General features: G+C 41.6%; 1 protein-coding gene across 11 annotated transcripts in view; it reads right to left on the bottom strand.

The window, feature by feature from the left end:
• Positions 1–377: 377 nt before the first annotated feature.
• Positions 378–12969, bottom strand: part of STXBP4 (syntaxin binding protein 4) — a 78905-nt gene continuing 66313 nt past the window's right edge. For 9 of the 11 annotated variants that reach the window (XM_075111335.1, XM_075111338.1, XM_075111334.1 and 6 more), the window contains one exon: positions 378–4444. In XM_075111335.1, the coding sequence (XP_074967436.1) occupies positions 4333–4444 (112 nt within the window). In that variant the 3' untranslated portion in view covers positions 378–4332. The remainder of the gene's footprint in view (positions 4445–12969) is intronic. The other 2 variants (XR_012663352.1, XM_075111341.1) reach the window with 2 other exon arrangements.

Here is a 12969-nt window from a genome sequence, read left to right on the forward strand (position 1 = left end):
CATGCTTGTATTTATCTGGTGCGGGGGTGACAAAAGGATCATCTAATTTATTGAGACACTGAGTAGTGCTACAAGTTATTTAGCACCTACGAAGCCGAGCATCCAATATGACTGTGTAGGTATTTGTGTTAAGCTCTTTGCTTTGATGGGAGAATGTGCCATTTTAAATTTACGGGGATATCTGCAGGATTTGAAGGGCAGTGTGGTGCAAGCATTCAGGTGAAGATTAACATCAGTGTGTACCAGAACAGTATTTTTCACAATGTCACCTTTACACAGAAAATAAATAGAGGTACAGGAATCATTTATGCCCCCGTGACCATTCCCTTATAAAGCTGTAGTTTCACTATTTTAAAGGATATAACGTGCACTTTAATTTCTTTTCCACTTAAATTGTTTTTATTCTGGAATAAAAATGAAAAGTTGTTGTTTACAGTGTTATGTTTGTTGACAACCGCTCTTCACAAATTTCTTTTAAGTTATCCTAGAACCACTTTCTCAATATACACAGTTCAGCTTAATCAAAATAATTTCACAAACTATTTCACAGAAAGGAAGAGACGAGGGGAGATAGAGAGAAATAACCTAGGAAACAAGTATGCCAGCGTACAGAAATAGATTGGAACATTTGGAGATTGTAGGTATGAAACAGTAGTCTCAATAACGGAGAATTTGAACTAGCAGGTTATCTGAAGACGTAGTGCTTACCGGAGAAGCAGCTAGTTAGAGATCTATTTCTAATGTCTTTAATTCCTAGCCAAATTTATGAGAGAGAGGGAGAGAGAGTCTCCAAGCTTCTGAAATGTTCTCATCTGTGGGTGCAGCCAGTAAGCAGAGCAGGCAGATGGCCAACATTTTGCCTCGATGCCCCCCTCCCTCGTGCACAGCAGGCTGGGCATTCCATGCTCGGAGCCAGAGATCGCTACCAGCGCCCCGGGAAGGGCGAGCAGGGTGTGCAGAGCTGTCCTCCTCCAGCTGATCTAACAGAAGGACAGCTTTAAATTGCTCTCCGTGAAGCCTCTGCTCATGCAGCCTGCCTGATCCATACTCTCTGTCCCTAAATAGCTTCTCCCATTTGAAACACCCAGCTAGCTGTCACCGAGCCACTAGCAGAATAAATCAAGACTGTGAGGGTCAAGCGGAGATTCAAACCTCTCTTGAACAGAATAGGAAAACTGGAATCTATGTGCAAGCTGGATAGCATGGAAGTATGAACTGAACACGCCTGTCATAAAGCATCCAGATGACTACTAAGGCTACAGCACAAATCGCAAGGAATTCAGAGCAATGTATCTCCTCTATGGGTCATGAGGCTGTGCCATTCGCAGAAAAGGGATTGAAATAAAAACGCTTCTCCAGTGTCCAACCCTGAAACCGAAGCACGTGCTCTGTCCCTTCAGATTGTGTTCCCTGGGAACACAAAGGCGGCTGTGAAGCTTGTAGGAGCAACCGGAGCAAAATATGGCTAACGCATTTATGTGTTATTGCTATGAGAAGTTTTCTTAGAAATGTAAGTTCCTGTGGGTCTGCTGAGCAAGCTCTTCTTCCTAATCCACACCACCTGTGTACATTCATGCATAATTTGGTTCTGACCTAGTTAAAAGTACAAAACAAATTTTCCTATTTGCTTAGTCAATATATCCCGACATCTACTTCCAGCAAAGCCTGCAAAGAACTCTCTTGTGAGCTGCACTTCGCTCCTCCAGGAAGAACATTTGGTGATGTGCTCTACAGCTCCCAGGCCAAACGCTATTCAAAGAAGACCCTTGACCTGGGTTTTAAAAAGATTGTATATTATTTTTCATTCAAAAGGATCAACAGCTACAGCGTGCCTGACTTGGCACAGCTCTGTCATGCTACGGACAGAGAGTGTGGCACAGGCACCATAACTGCAGGTAAGTCTGGTCTTTATATCCATTCCTCAGAGTGCAAGGATTTTTAAATCCAGTGCCATACCTGCTGCAACAGACCTCCAAAAAAATGCCTCATTCCCTTGTACCTGTCAGCAGAGGCGAGCCAGAGTGCATAAGTGTGCCTGAACCCTTCCAGGGATGTTCGGAAGTCCTTAAGTGCACTGCTCAGAAAAATGCAGACTGAAGTCTATGCCTGCCTCACACTGTTACCTTCCTGTTCTCCTTGGGCTGAAGGTCAGAGACAGGGCTTTCCTTTGGCATAGTCATCAGTGCTGCTGCAAAGCTTCAGGTCCTTCTCTCATTCATTAGTCAACACCCATCATCTATATTATATACACACACAGAGAGATATATATATAAACAGCCTCCAGAAAAATGTAGCATAGAATAAGATATTTGACAAAGCTGGCATCATACAATGTGCTGCGAATAATGAGATTTAAAATAGTCTGTGCTAAACCCTATAACCTGGCCCAAAAGGACCGGAGTGGACACTGTAATGGAAATACCTTTAAATTGTTGTAACCCATGGTTTGAGCTGCACGTTATGGGCATTAGTGTAGCAGGACCCACCTGAACCAATGGAGGAGAAGCCTTACAAGAAGCTGTGCAAGTGCAGCAGTGACCTGAGCTGAGCTGGCTTTGGTGCCCAGTAACTCCACCCAACACACCACCTCTCCTGCCCTCAGTGACCACTGGAACACATGGAGCCCAAAGTCATGGACTAAATGAACTCAGTGGACATTCTGTGGACACTTTACAGGGGTGGTCCATAGAGTAAGGGAATAATACCCGTGTATTATATCAAAGCACGGAAGGGTGGAGGTGGGTAACGAGAATGTACCTGATAGTGTGGGACCTGAGCATGATGTGAATGGTATGGAATAAGGGGTGGAAAACATGCTGGTTTTGGCTGCTGTAATTTTCTTCACAGTAGCCGGTATGGGGCTGTGTTTTGGATTTGTGGTAAAAACAGCATTGGTAACTCAGGGATGTGCTGGGCAGCGCTTACGCAGAGCCAAGGCCTTTTCTGCCCCTCACCCCACCCCACCAGCGAGGGGCTGGGGGGGCACAAGGGGCTGGGAGGGGACACGGCCGGGACAGTGACCCCAGCTGACCCCAGGGGTGTCCCACACCGTATGGCGTCATGCTCAGCGTATAGAGCTGGGGGGAGGAGGAGGGAGGGGGGGCGCGTTGGGAGTGATGGCGTTTGCCTTCCCAAGTCACCGTTCCGCACGATGGAGCCCTGCTGTGCTGGGGACGGCTGAGCACCCGCCTGCCCCTGGGGAGGAGGGAATTAATTCCCTGTTTTGCTGTGCCTGCGTGCGCGGCTTTTGCTTTGCTTATTAAACTGTCTTTAGCTCAACCCGTGAGTTTTACCTTTTTTCCAATTCTCTACCCCATCCCACTACAGGGGGAGTGAGCGAGCGGCTGGGTGGTGTTTAGCTGCCTGCTGGGTTAAACCACGACAGAGGTGCAGTGAAACCTGTTCATTAAGATTGCGCCAGCACCCCCTGTCATTTTCTATATCCTCTTTAAATCATCACCAATGTGTACATAATTATTTTGTTCTACTTAAAGACCGGCTTTGAGGAGGTGACTGATTTCTGCTGATCCTGGAGGTGGTTTCACAGGTTTCATTGTACTTGAAACTTCACAGCTTCCACTGAAGTATTTGATGCATGTATATATCAGCTTAGCAGAGTACAAAAGTAGAAAAATTTCCATTCTTGCCTCATATTGTTGACAGAGTATGATGTCCTCTACCAAAACTGTTTCTTTTCACTTGACAACTTATCAAAGACTCATTTTCCTAAAGCCCAAACACGAATCTTACAAAATATTTGTTTTAAAAGTCATCATGGCTCCAATACTTGTAATAAATTGCTAAATTTCTATTAGCAAAACTTATTTGCAACTTTCTTCCATAAAAATAAAAATTTTCAGTAGTTAAAGATAAGGCATCTACATTACACTCACTAGCACTGGTTAAAAAAAGGAAAAAGCTCACCTTGCATCTTTCATTCAGCCACTACCTGGAATTCACCATGTGAAACTGCAACCAATGTCCCAGTCTTAACTCTTCTGCTGGGCAGAGCTGTGAAACTTCCACTTGAGGAAAGTGGAGTTATGCCAAGAGAAGTCATGAAAAGACCAGATCAGGCCTTAAGGTAAGACTGCTCCCTGCACACCAAACTGGGACAGATTAAGGACCGAACAGAGACTTCTGCAGTGCCTGCATCTTTTGCAGCACCCATGAATAAACCCACCTAAAAAACGGCAGAACTTCCTCAGACTTGAAGGGGACAAACGTCATCAGGTACTATTACATTGGACTAGAAGGTACGTAGATAAGAAGTGTGCATCTTCTCACGAATGTACTGAAACTGGACAAACTACATTCTGTCAAGAGACGTCCTCAGCTCTTGGACCCGGGAAGCTCTCTTATTCCACTGTCATCATCCTCAGAGCCAAGCAAGCTTAGTGCGCTTGTTACGGGATGGATCCATGACGTCGTCTGGGTCACATGGCTAAAAAGAACCAAGAGAAAAAACCACAGGTTTACCAATCTCAGAACAAGAAATACCAGATTGAGTCTGGAGTTGTAATGATATTACAGCACTCTCAAACACAGAATTCTCTTTTTCTTGCTAACTACGAGATTTTACAAACAAAATGTGGAGCCTTCTGAGTGCCAGAACCCGGACTGAAGGTCCCATTTCCCATTGCATTAGAGACATTAGAGGCTTTTGTAAGAGACTCCTGAGACAGGCTGGTGACAGCTCCTGTTCATTAGCAGAGCTGTAGACAATCCACACTGTGCAGCCCAGACTAGCCAAGTCTTACAAAACGCCAACAAGCTAGCAAGGTACCAACGTTGCCATCACAGCAGTTAAAGGCTGAGGTCTAAAGGAAGTTGACCAAATGTGGAATCACATCGCAGAAATACGCTCAGTTTGTTAGAACAGGAACTGATATTCTAGCTTCATTAAGCCATTCCTCTTCTTGCAGAAAAAGGCTGATGAATAAATCCAAAACCAGATGCTCTTTACATGGTCTTTAGACCAAATTCTGGACATGCTTCCACAGCCTTTAACACTTGTAATAAAAGGGAGTTAGTACTACTTTTTAAGGCTTAAACCCTACATTTGACATGCAGTTTAAGCTGCTTTATAGTTTTTGGTAAGGTTCTATATGAATGGAAAGAACCTGATCAAGGCTCGGTAAGGACAGATAAATGGAATGGGCTCACTGTTAGCGGGTGGGAACGCTGCACACCTTATGATTGGTGGTATGCATGCTAGCCATACTGTGTGTGGGCAAGGCACAGCCTCTTATCCCTTCTGGAATAATGTGTTCTTGGTAAAGGAAATAGCTTCTTTTCACTTAAAAAAATCTTGCTAATAAATTCACAGTTTTTATAGTCAAGTCAGTGCAAAGATGAATTTTGTAATATAAGTTCATTACAAGAACTAGCTGAAAAATATTGTGCGTATAATATACACCACAAAGGACAAAGAGCTCTTCTCACAACTTATAACATATGGTGTGCCTAAAGCCCATGCCTATACCCACCTTTCAGGTGCACTGGTTTAATTAAGTATGAAGTGCCATGATGGAACTGCTCTAGATTTACCTTTTCAAGTGAAAATAGATTTTGTCTTTCTGCCTTCAAGAATTCTCTCTTGAATATCCAGTTACAGAAACTGATACGTTAAGGTAGGAAAACGAGTCAACGTTGCACTACAATGTTCCCCTACACTGAATTACGGGCATGGGGATCGCCTCTCCAGTCAACACTATCATGCTATGACCTTACCTTCTGTTCACACCTTTAATTTCAGTATACTGAGCTCAGAGTAAGTTGGATATGATGAGGACAATACTGTTCACCAAGAGGTAAATATGATGCTAAGGTAAATCATATCTTGAGCTGCATTAACTAGATTAACCTATCTCTGAACTGGTAATCTGTGAATTTAGCCCCTACTTCAATTGAAATGACCTGAGTAAGGACCAAGCAAGAAAAACAAGGTGTGGAAAATAAAGGCCACAGTCTCAGTTGTTATCCTTAAAACAACGACGACCCTAAAAGCTCCAGCTTGTGTTAGAGCAATGCATAAGTGCTTTTTTTGGTCAGAGCAGCACTGGACGGCCTCCATTCCTTCATGAGGCTATTACAAAAACATGCATCACCTTAGTGGAGCTGTAGAGATCATTGCACAGAAGCTAAACCAGAGTGTAACTGAACACCATGTAGCTACAGAAAATACAGCGCAGCAGACACTGACGGTTCGCAAGTACAGCCATCATTTCATTCTGAGAAAGTGAATGTACCATTCTCACCAGGAATAAGAGCAACTTTCCAAAAGCTTCCGATGTTTACCTTTAGAAAGTCAGACGATAGCCACCATGAATATGAAGAGTCCTTATACATCTTTTTCTGAGAGATTTGTGAAAAAAATTTCCATTTTAAGAGGAACTCTGTCTAATCAAGAACATCATTCCTGTTATTCCACAACACAGGGAAATACAGGCATTCATATTTGTATTATGAATATATGTTTGTATTTGTAAATATAGTATGAAAAATGAATATTTCTGCAATGTTTTCTCTACTGCCAGGAAACACCATCTTTTTTTTTTTTTTTTTTAATTAAAAAAGTCAGTCATTATGGCTTAATACTGAAGATGTCCCTCTAAATTAGAGTCCCAGCATGCGGTTTCATTTATCTGCATAACGACAGAGAACTCCTGCCAATACCTGTGGATCATGGGAGCTGAATGAACTGGATTCCATCCATTCCAGCTCTGCCAATGCAGGATTTATTGCCTGCAGTACTAATGTAAGTGTTTATATTGCCTGCTTTAATCAAGCCTTTCTCAACAATCCATTACTGAATTTAAATAAGAACAACATTATTTTTAAATTTTACTTTTTCCCATGTGACTTCCTCACGTAGCGTGCCTTGACCTGCTGTGTACCTCCATCCTTCGCTCTATTTTCCCATGAGCATGCAAGTATCAGTCCTGTGAAATGGGAGAATCTGCACAGGAGTAGAAGAGTTATGTGGAAAAGCATTCACAGATCTTTGATGTAACCTATTAAAAAATTCTTTGTTAAGTGTTTATTCTTCAGAAGATTTTCCTCCTACATACTTCAGGAGCAGGAGGCAAATGATAGCATGCCTGTCTTTCTGCTAACTGCTGTAAGAACTTCATCTTGTTCTTGTACAATTTAAATGCAAAATCTCTCCAGATCTTTAATAGTGCCGAATTGTGGCATTGAAATAAAGATCCCAATTTTCTCTGTTCAATGACATAACAGTGTTTAATCACCGGTAGGGTAGAAGAGAAATAGTTTTAATCCATTTTCAAAATATTTGGGGCCAAATTTTGCTCTAATACCAATCTGCAGTAAACACTTCTGATTTGAACTCAGGTCTTTTAAACTTGCACCAGACGTTGTCCCGTAGGACGCTTCTAGTAGGACAGTTTGGTTTAAACCCTTTGCCAAAATCCTTACTAGGAAAAGAACTCTTATAAATAAACATTAAGTCCAGATACCGTGTAGACAGACCCACACAATACGCACAGATTATTTAGGTACAGAATAAATGTATAACTCCCCCCCCCCCCCGGCTATTTATTTTTAGCTCTCCAAAAGTGCTGTGGCTAAAGAGCTTTGACATAATCAGTCTGAAGAGATAATCCCAGATTTACTGGTTTGCAGAACATTCTTGTATTAGAAATACATCCGCTCTGATTTGTGTGTTAGGGCCAGCAATAAAAGTGAGAGGGAATTCAAATCTGCCTCCGGGTTTTGCTTAATTGATGAAACTGTTTTGACTATTAAAGGAATATTTTGAAAGCCAGCATTACAAATTCTAAATGTAAAACGTTTTCCATTTGCAAATGTTCTTTTTCAAAAGATTCATTTCACTTTTTTTGGAGCAATTAACAATATTTAAAGATTTTTAGGTTTTCAAACAAGTGATTGCTATCAGAGCGTAGCCCAATTTATTATTAGAAAACAGAAACAGTTGATCTGGAAATATGTCAGTAGCTTAGTCTGTCTTTTTAACATCGGTAAATTGCAGGACAATTTTTAGAGCTTGGAAAAACAAAACATGAGAACACCGGGATTTTTTTTGGCAAAGAAATGGTAGCGAATTGTTTAAAATACCATTGTAATTGCCCTCCTTATGGCTCTTATTTGCATGCAAAATGATTTCTTTTCAAATGAGAGCTTAAGACAACCTTTTAAGAAAAGAATAATTCAAAGGAAAAAATGTCTGCATCTTTCTTAGATTTTGAGCATTATCAAGACATGCTTTTCACCTTAAATTGTATTCTCCAACTAGGGCCAAACTCTGGAGCCTAACAGGGACTCGTGGAGAGTCTTGCAGACAACACAACTGCTGTAGGTCACTGTGCAGGACGCTGCGCTACAAAGCAGTCATGCGGTATTCTCTGAAGCTAGGGGGTTTCTTTTTCCCATTTTGACATGGGACCACATCTAACACCTGGCTCAATTTTTCCAGTACGCCAGGGTTATTTAGGTTTACAAGGAGCAATCTTGCACAAGATGCATTTGTCTGAGATCTGTTCAGGAGACAAGATGCAGCCTTGAACAATTAATCAGCCAAACTCTCATAATGACCATTATTCATTAGGAGCCAAATAGAATTTAGTTGTATCTGAACTTGGAAAGACAAATTCTGGCCTCATGTGAACCCTGTGCCGCTCCACCAAATTGAGCAGTACTGAAGATGAAAGTGAAAGCAGAACTCTGCTCCTGTGAAATACCACAAAAGCCAAGGTAGCTATTTTCCTCCCTATATGAACACACCCAACAGCCTAATCCATTTGATCCACAGTGCTAATTTTCCTAAAACTTTATCCTATCTTATGTTTTGATTTCCCAGACTTCACTAGCCCTTTAAAATGCAGCGATGCTCAACTGAAGAGTATTGCTGCTTGACAGAGCTTTTACCAATCTGCGCGCAATCGAAAATTTTTGCACAGCCACTGGCACAGCGCAGTGCTGCTGACACCCGTAAGGCTGACACAGGAAACTGCACTCTCGGAAAGCTTTAACCTTCAGTACTTTCACTGTAGTTATTGAAAAAATCGTTTAAAAATGTAGCAGACAGCACGGCTAGTTGTATGTGCAATGGGCTGGAAGGGGACATGCTCTATACGACCCCAAAATATATCCCATATTGTGCTGTTTTAGTTTCTAGACTGACATGCACATCCCAGTGGGGAGTTCTGAAGAGACTGGGAAAGGCGTACATGCCATCTGCTAGATGAGCACCTCTACGGGGGACTACTCGTTCCCTCGCTACACGCTAGTCTGCGGCCCCCAAGCAGTGGTGGTTTGGAGGCCAGTGAGGTCCAGAGCAACAGGAAAATAAAGAACAACGCCACTGAATGGAGATCTTGAAACTTAATCCTTCATCCTGAGGTTATATCATCTTCCTGGCTTGCTCTTGCACAGAATCGGTCTGTGCAGCTCTTTGCAGGACTACGCGCAGCTCCGCAAGGTTGGCTTTAATCACTGCATTTGCCTTTTCATGCTGGGCCTTTCTGTTTCTGTTCCCCTTGTGCCTGAATAGCCTTTTGCTTTGCAAGGATGACTTTTTCTCTTTAAAACCCACTGTCCCAAATCTTGCACCTCTGAGAAGGTGCCCAGGTCGTTCACCTCTATTTTACTCCTACTTCTCTAACTTGCTAATGCAAGTCTCTTGGTCCATGATCAACATTCCTTATGCACCTTCTGAAACACTGCATAATAAAAAAAAATACCATCAAAAATAGATCCTGCACAAAAATAGATCAGTCCTAGCTTGCACCAGACCCTCACCTCTTGCTAGGGTGAGGCAGAATTACCCTTCCCCAAGCCAGCAGGTGGCAATGGAGTATCTAAGGGAGCACCAGGGAGCCGCTACTCCTGAAGGCAGACCAGGGTAATTGCAAACCTTTTGGTTACAGCCCAGCCCCCTCCCGTGATAGTGGAGTTCAGATAAATACCATACAGCAAGATTTGGTACACTGGATAGCCTAAATGCTGGAATTGTGCTAATTCTGTTACCCTCAGATCTCTACCTGACGGTATTTACAATTGGCACAAGTAAATGGAACATATCATGTAGTTACTGGTAATGCATTCACAAAACCTGTCAGGTGCAGTCCTAATTTTATGTAGGATTGCATGATTTTTGGGAGCAGAACTATTTCTCGGCTTTCCAGAGCCAGTGCTTTTAACACTTTGCTGTTGTCCCTTATTAATTTAAACTTGTTATTAATTTTTTCTTTCTTCAACACCAGTGTTTATCACGCAATAAACTCTCAGAGCTAGCACACACCTTCAGACCCAGTCATGATATCTGTCGTGTTTGGTATCCCCTTTGAAAATGCCAGAGGCTGGAACGCAGATGTTAAATGCTCTAAGGGGATCCCAAGTGAAGCAACTGGAAACTCGCTATTTTGAAGAGCAAATGCTGGGAGGCTCTGAAAGGAGTAACTTATTCTGAATTGTAACTAAAGGGTTTTAATTTAGCAGATAAGCAATTAGGAAAAAATCAAACAACTGAGTGACGTTGATGCCAGTATAATCAATCAATCCCGAGAGCATCCAGGGACAGTTTCCAGACATGGAACCTATAAGCATTTTGGGAAGGGTTTTTGTATTGTATTTATCAAAATCAGATTATTTGAAATTAAACATTATTTTTTCTTTACCCTTTTTGTTAAAATTGGTCCCAGACCACACCCTCTTTCAAGACAACATTTCCAAGGGAACACACAGCACCTAATAGCAACCCACAAGACGCTGGGCAGGCCCTGGAAGATGGCAGTGACCTTAACTTGTATTGGCTGCAATAAGATCGAGAGCACTTATCACCTCTTGGAACTGCGTCCTAAGGCGACATAAATGTTTCTTTATTTTCCTCAGGGATCACAGATTTTGCTTGAGTATTAATTAAAGATTGAGGGGTATAAAGCAAAACACCAGAAGACAGTCTCGCTATTCATTCCTTGATTAAACCAATTAAACACTTGTCTACTAAGAAAAATCTGTGAGCCTGTGAGCAATTTCAGAAGGCAGTTATCACTAGGAAGAAGATTTATATAGCAAGTAGTGTCCTATATCACTAAACTGTCAACAATAAACAAACGGGCCAAACTAAAATAAAAACAGTAATAACAGCAGGATCTGAGCCAAGGCTGAATAAGCCCAAAGGTTTGAGTGACAGGATATGCAAACTTTTCACAGTTTTAAAGCCCTACCTGAAATCTGTCTCACCCCAGTATTGGCCCACTGCTATTACTCTAAAAGTGCTGTTTTAATATATGCAGTTACGCCTAATCCTGTGCCGCTAAGTGAACATCATAAAAATCCTGCTGCAGTATATTTGCAAATGCATCAGAACATAAAGATCAGCAGCGTTAGTTTTGTGAGGAATTGTACAACCAGTTTGCTCACTTCATGCCAGTCCTGTCTTAGCATCACAGGCCTAATATCTTAATAAAACAGATGTTGCAGACTTAGGCCAAGATCACAAGTTTTTTTCTGCCACAGCCTGGAGCATGCTCAAGGCTTATGTTTAAACTACATGTGTACTAAAATGAATTAAAGCCTAAGTCGTGGCTTAGGCCCATGTTTCAGATGAAACACACACTGATGAAACCTTGCTGTGTGTTGTTCTGCTTCCGACGGCTCTCCCAAAACCCAGGGAGATCTCAGAACCGATGGTGTACGTGACTTATTCCACAAGTGCCAAATCCTGTCCTAACAGGAAAACTTAGTAGGAGTCTGAACTTCCACATTTCCAGTTGTACCCAGCAGAGCGAACAGAAATCAGCACACTGATTTCAGTGGGATTTATAGGTCTAGAGCAAAAAATCATTGCAGCTTCACGTATTTTCTCACAGAAGAAATTTTAACAGCTGCCTTATATGATAGGCCAGAACCTGGACAGAGTGTGCAGTATCTGTGGAGGCTGAATTAATGTTTCTCCATTTTGGTTCGTGATATTAAAAAACAAACAACCTCTCAGGAAAAAAAAAATGCCCAACCAAAAGCAGCTTAAGGTCTTAACATTCTTGCATTACAAGCTCATAATATCACAAAATCCAATGCCAAGTTTCCTAGTTTTACATCTGATGTTATTTTCCTTATAGTCACGCAAAATTATTTCAGTGAAAATCAGACAAACTGAATTCCCTAAAACCCAAGTATCTGGCAATCAACCGTTTCTAAACTTTAGAAATTACTTTGAATTTTCATCTTATCCTGGCTATCTACAAGTCTTCAAGAATTTTCAGTTAGCAAAATGTCTTACACTAAATCACTGCTCTGTCTTTTCATGTGAAGTCTTTCTTCATTCAGCAGTGACTGTGAACAAAGAACAACCAGGGGGCACAATTTTCAGAGAGGATTATTACTTCTAGATATATTTATTCCCAGTGACCAACCTGAGACACAGCAGAGAGTCATGTACTTCAGAGGGCAGGCATTAGCACTTTGTGAAAATAAAAGTTTGCTGAGATGTCTCCAGTTGGTTATCCAAAAATCAAAAAGAAAAATGTCAGGATTACCCCAATTCCTACAGTTACATCTGAAAGTGTTTCAACTGATGTTAAGCTGACGGATGCAGAGCGCTTTGGATCATTATACATTCAAAAGTAATATAACAGCACTTGGTTAGTGCTGAGCCAGTTTTTTTAAATATTTGTAACTTCTTGTGACTATACGATGATTCTTTCCTCTATTTTCAGACAGGAGGACTTGAGGATCACAGGTAAAATGGAACATTTTCAAAAGCAACCTCTGTTTTTGAGTGATGTGTAAAATAGGAAAGGTCCAATTTTAAGAGATGGAAAGTAATTGCATCTTTGAACTCGGTGAAAACAGAGCGCTCCATGCCTCAAAATACCCAGTCCTACCCACAAAACATCACAGTTTTTAAGATGGGGACACCTACAATGATGACTTTGATAACTGATAACTTTGGTGCAACTAACTTGCCTACCGCTATGCAGGGAG

Source organism: Phalacrocorax aristotelis, chromosome 16 (assembly GCF_949628215.1).
Source record: "Phalacrocorax aristotelis chromosome 16, bGulAri2.1, whole genome shotgun sequence".
NCBI classification, from domain to species: domain Eukaryota; kingdom Metazoa; phylum Chordata; class Aves; order Suliformes; family Phalacrocoracidae; genus Phalacrocorax; species Phalacrocorax aristotelis.